Raw genomic sequence first — 10,975 nt, forward strand, 5'->3', positions numbered from 1 at the left:
ATATATATGATGTCTGCACTTGATAAATGCTGACTAACTAAGATAGATACACTTTGATTAAAATAGTAATTGGAAAAAAAGGCATTTTAAAATCTTTACATTGTGTACCTAATTTCCCTCTGGGATCAATAAAGTATTTTTGAATTTTTTTAATTGAAAAATGTTGCATTATATAGGTAAATTAATCAGTATTGAATGTCAAAATTACAATAGATCTAAGACAGTTCAGGTATATCTGTGGTACTTTATGCAGACCTAATGGATTCAGGATTAGGATTAGCTAGAAAAACACACCCATTAGGGGGAGATACCTAATTTTCCCACACTTACTTTCTTCTCCGATTATCTGTCCATATTATCACATCACTTCCTTCTCTAAAGCTATTCTTGCTATTGACATTCTCTATGACCCTCAAACTATTTCAAGGTTAAAGGGTGACTTCTTGCAGTATAAAGCATACTCCTAATTTTCTCTACCAATCATCTGCTCTTCCCAACTTTACTGTTCCCTAATCTCCTTGTGTCTATCTTGGCCAAACTTCAATCACTGTTCTATCTACAGTAGTTTGTTTCAAGTCTTCCTCTTGTTGTCCCAAATATCCTCTATTTCCCTCTCCTGCTGTCTCCATCTCCACAGGTGGCGTAGTTGATACAGACCAAACTGGAGGATTCTGGTTGTTAATTATCACTCTGCGAACTGTCTCCACTGACAGTTTGTCCTTTTTCCTCATTTTCCCCTCCTTATCCCATCTAACTCCAAACAAATTCCCCACAGAGTTAAAAAAGAGAATATTTTCATAATTAATCAACAGGGTTCAGCTCACTTTCATCAGTCTTTACATTTTGTTTGTCCTCAAGGCAGATTGAGTAAAAGGGAACTGAAACAAGGGTATCAGGAGATAAAAAAATGCTGGCTGAGAAGTTACAAAACAAACAAATATTAGTGTGTGCTCACACACTAAAAAATGTCCTCACTGCAGGGAAAATGCTGCAAGGGGAAATTTGAAGAAAGCTTTGTGTATAATAAACGAGAAGGAAGCTGGAAGAGATATGAGAGCCTGCAGAAGGACAGCCCTGCCTCTTTCTGACAGTCACAAACATGCACGTGCACACAAGCAACAAATACAACAATACACACCTGCATGGAGGTGGTAATTTCCTGCAGAGCAGCATCTGCCTCCTGTTGTTTAGTTTTCAGCAGTGTACTCTGCTCTGCAGCCCGCCTCTTCAAATCATCAACCAAAGCTTTAGCTTCATTCAGCTTCGACACCCCTGCCTGTAAACACAAGTCAATGCAGCTTGGGGCAGATCTAATATATAAGTAACATCAAGGACTGCAAAAGAAAAGAGTCACATTTGAATGCTTGTAAGTTATAATCAATAATTAAAGACATATCTAAAATGTGTAAAAATTATATTTTGTCAAAGGAATGAACAGATTGGTCAGATGGTGACAGAAATAACATCATTTTCAGCTTGAAAGGCCGGACCAGTCAATATAAAACTTGGCCTATAATTTGTGACCAGAGGACAAAATTACACTAAATAGGGATTATAAAATTGCATTATAAAAATAAAAAAATGAAAAAAAGTCAAAAACTACATCAGGAAAAATTATTGCTTCAGTAACTTTAAAAGTATGAGTAAAAACAAGCATAACATTTGATTACAGAAGTTACAACTTCATATTTTGCAGCACATCACAATCAATTATTCAATTAAATAAACATTATTCTTACTTCTTTGGTTAAATGTATAAGTCAAGATTAAGAACAGAAGACAGCAGTGGGATTTTTTTTCTTGGTGAATATGCACCGTTTAAAAGCGTCCTGCTGACATTTTACCTGTAGATGTAGCTGTCTTGTAGTAAGCTGGCTTTGCTTCCGGCTGTGTATCGCAGTGTAGACGTGCAGAAAGGCCAAGTACTGGCTCGGGGTTGCACCATGTTCCCTACATGACTCATGCACAGTTAGGAACAAACGGCCAAGTTCTCCAAGATCAGATCCTGCAGAAAGCCAAAAATACAAAAAAATTGTTAAGGCAAAGACTGATTTAAAAATATATATTCAGTCTCATTACAATGAACTGGGGCAACTCAAAGTAAACAGTAAATAAAAAAGAAAATTCTATTGTTATTAAAAAGTATGTTCAATGTTGAAAAACAATAGTTCACAGATGAGCAGTCTAATTAGGCTGGAAATGATCTCACCTCAAAGCAGTCACAAATCTCTAGAATTTCACCTCTACTCCTACCTGAGTTTTTCTGCTTAGTGGCCTTCTCTTTTTCACTCTCCTCTCCTCCTCCTTCTGTTTTCACCAACAGTAATTCAGGAATCTGATGGTCACACATACAGGTTTTACACACACAGAAAGTCACCATTTACAGCATAAGCAGCACTGACACAATGAATCAGTTGATTTGTTAAACTGACAGGACAATAGAAAATTTTTGATCTACTAAGTGATACTATTTCTTTGGAATTACTGAATATCCTTTGAATTTACATGCATTCACAGCAGAGTTATTGTAACTTTTTTCAAGTCTGGACTATATGACGTTCTTTTTAAAATCAGCTTCCTCACTCGACTTTTTGAGCTTTATTAATAATTAGTTTGAAATGTTTCTTTGCATCATGCAACTCGTGTTTGTTGTTCTGCACAGACCTTCTTCATGCTGCTGTCAGACCATCCTTCCATCCACTGGACAGAACATTTGCGATAAAAGGCTGGGTTGCTTTCACAGTTGATAGTGAAGTTAGAATTAGAGCAGTCCATGATCAGGACAATGTGGAGGTTCTGTTGGATTCCTGAATAATAAATTTAGAAAAAAAAAAACAATTGTGACTGAAAAACAAAACAAAACAGCAGATTCCCTAACCCTAATATACAAGAGTGTCAATCTAATGGGAGAGTTTTTGTGCTTCTGATACTGTCCCAGTTTCACATCGTACCTCCCACTAAATTGGACAGTGTAAGTGAGCTGGTGGCTCTTTGGGTGGCAAAGAGACAGTAATAAGACAGTAATAGTAGTAGGTGACAGTAATAATATACGTAGCTATTGATTTGATTCGCCTCAATTTCAGAGATATGACATCATATCTGCAGCCCACAATGCTGCACAGCAGGGAGGCAGAAGAATAGAACCAGATAAAATCAAAGAAAAGAACATATTTGGAAGGGAAGTTCCATTTATCTCATGGATTTACAGTGAGAAGAGGAATGATACATAACTTGTACTTTATTCAAATATGTTAAAAATGCTGAAACAGTGAAGACAAAAAGAAATGAAAACTATGCCGATGACAACTAGAGAAATTATTTTCTCCGTGAATGAAAATACAGTGTGAGTGCTGAATGGCTGCTGAAATTTGCTGATAAGGCTGAAACTGACCAGTTCAAGCAAAGAGAACAGAAGTTAAGGATCAAAACACAATGCTACTAAGAGCAGAAACCTAAAATGAGAGCAGAAACACTAAATGGAGAAATAGGGTAGCTATAAGCTTAAAGTAGCAAACAGCTTGCTAAAGGTTAGCCTTTTGCATAAAGGTGGCTAAAAGTTCAAAGTAGCAAAAAGTCAGTTAAAAGCTGAAAGACACAGCATGGCAGATAATAGCTAAAAGTAGCAAAAAATAGCTACAACTATAAGAAGCAAAAGGCTAACTAAAAACTAAAGATAAAAAATGTTAAGCTAAATGTAGCTAAAGACTAAATAAACAATAAAAGCAACTGAATAGAAGCTGGAAGCTAATAGCAACAAAACAGTATCTAAAACTTCAAATTAGCAAAAGACTAGTTAAAAGCTAAAAGCAACAAAACAATAGGTACAAGTAGAAAGGCTGAATTGGCATTCAAACAATTAAATTGCACTCACTGTAGGAGAAGTAGTCGTAGAGTGGCCTTGTGAATCCATCCTGGGAAGCAGAATCTTTCAGTGACGAGAGTAAAGGCTCTAGTTCCTCTGGGCTGTACAAACCCGGAACTTCACCTGGAAGAAAAAATAAAAATAAAACACCCCTTAGCTACTGAATATGTTTGATAAAATTTTAAATGTTGTTTAAATTGTTCCTTCAAATCTGAAAACATTCTAGTGATGATGGAAATAGAGGTTCCTAATCATAAACATTGAGCAGTTCTATGATTTTAAAACGTTGCTCAGATACAGTTAGCTTTTAGAGTAAGGAGTAGTTCAGTGTTTTTGAAATTATTATTGAAGCTAAGGTCCACCAAGTCAAAATTGGCGGTATAAAACTATTGATACATCAACAACACACACCTGATGATAACAGGCTGTTCACCATCTCTAAGAAAGCTGGGTGGACAAATTGATAATCCTCCAACAGTAAAACCACCTGTTGGCCCTCCAGACCTGCCAGCTGCATCACCTGACCAAAAAACAAACATACATCATACATGAACAACATTTGATATTTACTGTATATTTATACAAAACTAATTCAAGAATAATTACTTCCGTCTGATGTTAAAAACAGATGGTGTTCAACATTCACATTTAAACAGATAAACACACATCACAGTGATTAAACAGGGACAGAAACAGCTTGTAGATATTGCCTGGATGCTACCTTTTTCCAAATAAATAAGCTCATTCGAAAACAGCTTTCTACTTTATTACTGCGAGGATTAATGTGAACCGCCGACCAATGAGTATTTCTCACCGTCTTCAGATCATTGCTGAAATGCTTAAGACCATAACTGCGGGAGATTTTGGGTGTGAACAGCGTGTAACCATGCATATGTGACACCAGGCATGTGGTTGTGTGTCGGCCCACTCCACTTCGTCCCGCCAGGAGCAGGGAGCCACCGGGTCGACTCAGGACTCGATCCACCCTGGCCACAAAGTCACACACTTCCCAGAACAGGAGAAGGTCCAACTCTTTGTTGTCACGACTATACAGAACTACCCCCTATCAGAAGCAAAAAGGGACGATTATTAAGAAAATAAGCATAAAACATATCCAAAAATAGTAAAATATATGAAAAGTGCCAACCAATAATAGTCTTTAAAGTAATAATTTGCATTTTTTTAGGTTTTGAGGACAGGTTATGGACAATTGTTGTCTTACCTGTTGTAGAAAGATTATTTTAAATCATTCCAATTTGGAGAAAATCTGCTAAATTCTGACTGGATTAATATGCTAATAGTTAGTCCAAGCTGTGCAAAGAAAGGTGTACTGCTGTTGACTTAAAACAACTGAAAACAAAAAATAGCAGTTCATCCAAACAGTTTGTTATAAACATTTACATTGAAGTTATTTTGCATTATTACATTATTTCAATTGAGACATTATATTTCTGTCAAATCAAATTGTTGAAAGAGCTATCTACAACTAGCCTAGCCCTTGCCTTCCTACACAGTTCCGCTCATTTCTAGTTTTGCTTCAATGCTCCGTCTGGGATTCCTCCCATAGACAAGGATTTCTTCTGGAGAATTTTCGTCTGGGCCAATCAGAGAACAGAACGTTAATTTTCTGCGCAGTGTCTGCTAGTTAGTTTAGCATACGGCAGTGGATGAAGCAGTCCGGGTTGATAAGGCTTCCAAATTAAAWTAAATTTGTCTGACAAAGCAGCAGCCCTCATTTACAGTCGTCTCGTTCGGCTCGGTACTTCTCTTCTCTCAGTAGGGTTGTTTACAGCGCACACGATTTCCGGTTAGCTTCTTAGCTTAACCTCCTTCACAGTGGAGCTGGCACTTGCAGCCAACCGATCCAATCGTTTTAAAGTTCAGCAGAGGCCACACCTCCAGAAACAATCACTTCTCTATAGCCGAGAGTCCAGACCCTCGTACGAAGCAAAGTGAAGGACAAGGGTCTGGTTTTTACCAGGCTAATCTACAACAGGTAAGATATTAATAGTTCAAACCCTATCCACACAACACCACTTCAAAAGTTCTGAACTACTACTTTAAAGGCAAAAGTAATAATGATGATAATTCATGTTTACAAATACCAAACAATTGTAAAAAATAAATGTCTAAAACAAAAACTTTTATTACACAAGTCATACTCTTCAGCTGTTTTATAACTATTGTATGACAGAATAAACCAGATTAAACAAGAACACACACCAAACTGTTCTGTGAGCATAAATACATATTTATGTGTGTACTGGTAATTCCAAGGTAAGAACAAGGCCACCCTTCCTTACTGCTTACCTTCTGTATAACTTGTTTTAAATCAGCAGAATCCAGGCAACCCAGTTGTTTACCATGTGGGGGCAGAAGCTGGCCTGGAGCCATTACAGCTCCTTCAGATGCTCCCCATGTCACATAGAAACCGTCTTCAAACAGAAAAACATTTTACATGCTATTAGTATCACATGTGTGACTAGCAAATGACAAAAATATTAAGAGTACATTTATAAGCAGGATATGCATCTAAATAGCCCAGAGGAATGTTTTGAACAGATTTTAAAATAACAAATAAGACCCATAATTCTTGTATAACTTATATGTAGCTCACACCGAGAGCCGGGTATAGCAATGAATTTTACCAGCTCCAACTACAATTTATATCTATTTGACAACATCTCAAACTTGCAATAACTGGAAATGAATTCAGCTTTTATCACAAGCTGGTGAGCTGATATTGTTCATCAGAAGATATAAAATATTACAAATCACTCAGTTTGCTTGCAAGTTGTGTAATTTGAATCATTCAAACCAACAGGGAAATAGGAAAAAAAAAGTCATTAATGTCATCCTTGTTTACAGATTGTAAACAGACCATTAGCAGAGAAATTGCCAAATGCAATGCCATATGCAGAGATGTCACAGAAGCTCTGAGGTAATCTATTACAGTTTCCCTTCAGGCATGAGTGGCACTCTGTAAATGCTGACAGGAACTGCTTCAAGAGAGTCATCTTCAGCTTTACAGAATCCTTCGTACTAACGTCAGCCTGATGAAAAGGCAAATAAGGAGCGATTTCATACCGGTCAGGTTGTCGAGAACATCAGAGCCCCAGTCCCCTCGTATGATGGAGGAAAGGATGTTTTCAAAGTTGTGAACATCTTTGGAGGAAACTAGACGGTCCCTGAACAGCCTCCGGGCCTCGTATGCCACCACCTCCAAGATGCTGTCTGTCAAATTAGATTGAGCTAAAAAGAGAAACATGGATGCACACACAAGTAATTAATGTTCAACAGGATAACTGCGCACATATAGACAAACTATGATTAATAATTCTAGCTTAAATACTAAATTGTATCACAGTTGGTGGTTTAATTACTGAATAAGAGACAGGTGAGGCAGAGGCAATTAAGGACTTCTATTGGCTATAAAAAACTAAATCACAAACATAACACAGCTGCTGTAGGTAACCAAAACTAACAAATATGTAACTAAAATACTGCTACTATATACTGTACATCAGTCAGCCATAAGACTATGACCACATGCCTGCCCTAATTAGATCCTTCTTATGCTGTTAAAACAGCTCTGTCCATTTAAAGCATGGAGACATAGCATCTGTGGGATGTTAGCAAAAGTTCCTTAGGCCTGTGCATTGTGGGGTCTCTATGGATTAGGCTTAACAACTTATGTCATCAAATTTAATTTGGATTTGTTATCTAAAATGTTTATTGGCCAAATGAACGACTCAGTCATTGTTGTGGTCTGGGAGATCTTTAGATTAATAAAATAAACACTAACATTATTACAGAAGGGATGCTTTTGACATAACAGATGATGCCATGTCTGCAAAAATGAGTAAGCAGCAAAAATAACATTCAAGTGAATGCCAGAACTTTGTTCCAGCTGAACATGGCATAATAACAAGATGAACAATTTCTCACATTGCCTGTCAGTGGATACAGTTATTTTGGCTATATGGGTTATCTAAAACTCCAAAATTAGAGAAGTAAGTACAGTCCAACTCACATTAATAAACACAGTCACAACATTATTACAAAAGGGAGGAAGTTTTGACATACCAAGAAGAAGGCAAGTGGCAAGGCAGGGAATAAGGAGGAATAGGAAGAAAAGGTCAACCAAGAAATCATGAGCTTAGAGAGCAGTTCCTCTATTGACATGTTTAATTAAAATAAATGATTGGACTCTATCACAGCAGGAACACATTGCAGACTGAGGAAAAAGACTGACAGAGAGAGAAAAGATGAAAGGACAGCAGAGGGAGGGGAAGATAAAAGGAGGAGAGCAAGACGAGTGACAGAGAAGGAACCACAGCAGAGACCAGAGGAAGACAGACAGAAAAGAATTAAGTACAAGGAGAAAGCTGGAAACAGCTGAGTAAAAACATGAAAATGAAGCCATATGGCACTTTTTTTGGATTCAGGGATCAAAACTGAAGTATTGATGCTTTGTGTTACTCAGCTGAACATTTTCCCAAGGACTATAGGAAGTTAATAGAACGAGTCATTAAATTCAACTTGTCTTGTTTACAAATTGCTGTTTTTCTAAAAAAGGAGTATAAAACCCTCTACAAACCATTAATCAGCTGATATGAGTTTTCATTTTATGAGAAATAAAACATGGCTTGACACTTATTTTGTGGTTCATAACAAATGCTGCTCTAAAGCTACGGTATACATTTTCTTTTTTTCTTTTTTATTTATTTATTTTTTTACATTTATACACCAACAAAAAAAACTTTTTCAGTTCAAGTTTCCAGTAAGTACTTATTTTAAGCTCAGAGGGTTACAACAACTTCATAGAGCTGCATCTTCTATTACCTCTCAGGGCAGAAACCAGGAAGCTTTTACATAATATAAGGAAGATTTTAAACTGTGTATTCCTAGTTGTGTTGAAAATGTTGAAATGTTTTTTTACAATCAGTCATACCATGACATATTTTTATCCACACTTGCTCCAGATACCACAACCCTAATCCTAACTCCACAAAATGTATTTACAAGGCAGTAAGTGTTTTGCTGCTTTAAAAGACTGTTAAATTATTAACCTCACCAGATAAGCGCAAAAGCATTTACATTTTCACTAAAGTTAGTTTCTGATTCTGATTTTAGTTACCTGAAGTAAGGTCATATCGCAGGAGGCTGAGGACCCATTCTGTGAGGATGCAGGGGGTAAACAGGTAATGACTGTGGTCATCCACTGTAAACTTTGTTTTGACCTAAATGAAGAAAAATGTTCAAGTAGCATGGTAAAAGACACACATTATTAGCATACTTTTTATTATTATAATCATTGCTAAACATTTTTGCATCAATAAACCTTCAGCCTTTAATAATTAAATTTTACCCATAGTACTTAACACAAAAGAACTGACATTTTGCCAGTAAGTTTCATGTTTAAGAAATTTAAATAGGAGTATATTTTCTGTGTTGCATTGTTAGTGAAGAGTTAGTAATAAATGTAACTACTTTATACTTTCGTATATAAATAGTCTAAAATGTAGATTGTAGATGTGCATTTACAAACAAGGCAAAAAATTAAAAACCTCAAAATCCAAAAACATTTGTTTATAGGAAACAAAAAAACGTAAGCTCGTATGTACTTAATTTATTTGTGATAGCATTCATGATTCAGTGCGTTCTGTTTTGCTTACAGTAAATTGTCTGTATCTCAGGAGAAAAACAAAAATTATAAATGCACATATAGCCACAAAGAAATCCTGCACCTGTTCATAGAGCTGCACGAAAAACCCAGCCAGCTGGTGAATTTTCCCTGTAGTGGCCCAGGCTGCTTGGCTACCCAGGCTATGCTGGAGAACTGGTTGCAGGTAAGCGGAGTAGATTGTCTGCAGCTGCTCTCTGTCTGGATAGCTAAAGGAATGGTGTAAGAGGGAGGAAAAATAGGAAAAAAAAGGAATCTGATTTAACACGAGAAAAAAAATTAAAATAAGAAATAGACATGCAGCCAAATTATTGCTATTAATTTTTATGGCGACTTACTCTATGGTACAGATGCGTACAATTGAGGAGAAACGGGAGGTGAGCGCATGGCTGCCAACAGCACCTCCTGTTGACATGGAGGCCACCACCTGAATGTTTTCAAGACTCACCCACTCTAGATTTTCATCATAAAATCCTTTGTATGTCAACACCTAGAACAAAAATGAAGAAAAGTTACATTAAAAATCATGACAGTGTGATGATTTTGTCATGACAAAAACTCATTTTGGCTCCAATGTATCTGTAGCTTTGTTTAATAATCCTATTAACCTGCTGAAGGAAGGCAGTGAGGTTGCTCGTCCCCCATTTGTCCGGTTTGGGTAAGTTGATGTCTTTTAAATAAAGAACTAGACTCTCACAGTCCTTTGGTCTGAACACTCGGCCAGTGTTTGAGCTGAGCAACAAGCAAGTCTGGCTGAGCTTCTGTAGGACGTGGCGTGATGAAGTCTGAGCACTGCAGTGAACTACAGCGACTTGAGTGGAACGAAGGCGAGAAAAGGCGTAGCGCAGGAGCATGCTAAACAGTGGGAGTATAGAGAAAAAAAGAAAAAAAGGGAGGTTAAACATACACAGTGTTTGTATATTATAAGATATGACGTAACACTGAGAAAACATTTCAGATAAATGAATAACAGCTTTGACATTTACACAAGAACAGAGCCGAACAATACAGAAGGAGGAAATGTGTTTGTGCTGATTTTAATAAAATAACAGCTTTGGATCTTGGGGAGAATACTTGAAATAGCAGACCCAAAGGCATTTATATAAATATTGAGGATGCAAAAAAAAGAATTAGAAATATGGGTTTTGATGCACGCTTGTTCGCTCGTACTGTCTGTAAATAAATTGCATGTTGTTTTGTCAAAGGAATGAGATGGCAAGCCCAGTGCCCTCACTGGCATAGTGACCTTTTAGACAAAGTGACACAAGACGAAAGAAAAGACGGAGAATCAACTCAAGTGTTAAAGGCAAACTGAGTGACCATTGTTCTTCAAGTCTCTGAGGAGGGAGGCAATTACTTCTGAGGCAGCAACTCCCAGTGTGTACACACACACACACACACACACACACACACACACACACACACAC

At 37.0% G+C, this 10,975-nt stretch overlaps 1 protein-coding gene across 1 annotated transcript in view; it reads right to left on the bottom strand.

Moving 5' to 3' along the window:
- Positions 1-10,975, bottom strand: part of dync2h1 (dynein cytoplasmic 2 heavy chain 1) — a gene marked incomplete in the record, with an annotated part of 120,612 nt that overhangs the window by 79,524 nt on the left and 30,113 nt on the right. Inside the window, 13 exon segments of the mRNA XM_014014065.1 lie at positions 1,139-1,276; positions 1,845-2,005; positions 2,254-2,335; positions 2,665-2,807; positions 3,872-3,985; positions 4,274-4,382; positions 4,677-4,925; positions 6,173-6,297; positions 6,950-7,114; positions 9,003-9,105; positions 9,613-9,757; positions 9,887-10,038; positions 10,157-10,403. Of these exon segments, the coding sequence (XP_013869519.1) occupies positions 1,139-1,276; positions 1,845-2,005; positions 2,254-2,335; positions 2,665-2,807; positions 3,872-3,985; positions 4,274-4,382; positions 4,677-4,925; positions 6,173-6,297; positions 6,950-7,114; positions 9,003-9,105; positions 9,613-9,757; positions 9,887-10,038; positions 10,157-10,403 (1,933 nt within the window).

Source organism: Austrofundulus limnaeus, unplaced genomic scaffold, assembly GCF_001266775.1.
Source record: "Austrofundulus limnaeus strain Quisiro unplaced genomic scaffold, Austrofundulus_limnaeus-1.0 Scaffold109, whole genome shotgun sequence".
In the NCBI taxonomy this organism is placed as follows: domain Eukaryota; kingdom Metazoa; phylum Chordata; class Actinopteri; order Cyprinodontiformes; family Rivulidae; genus Austrofundulus; species Austrofundulus limnaeus.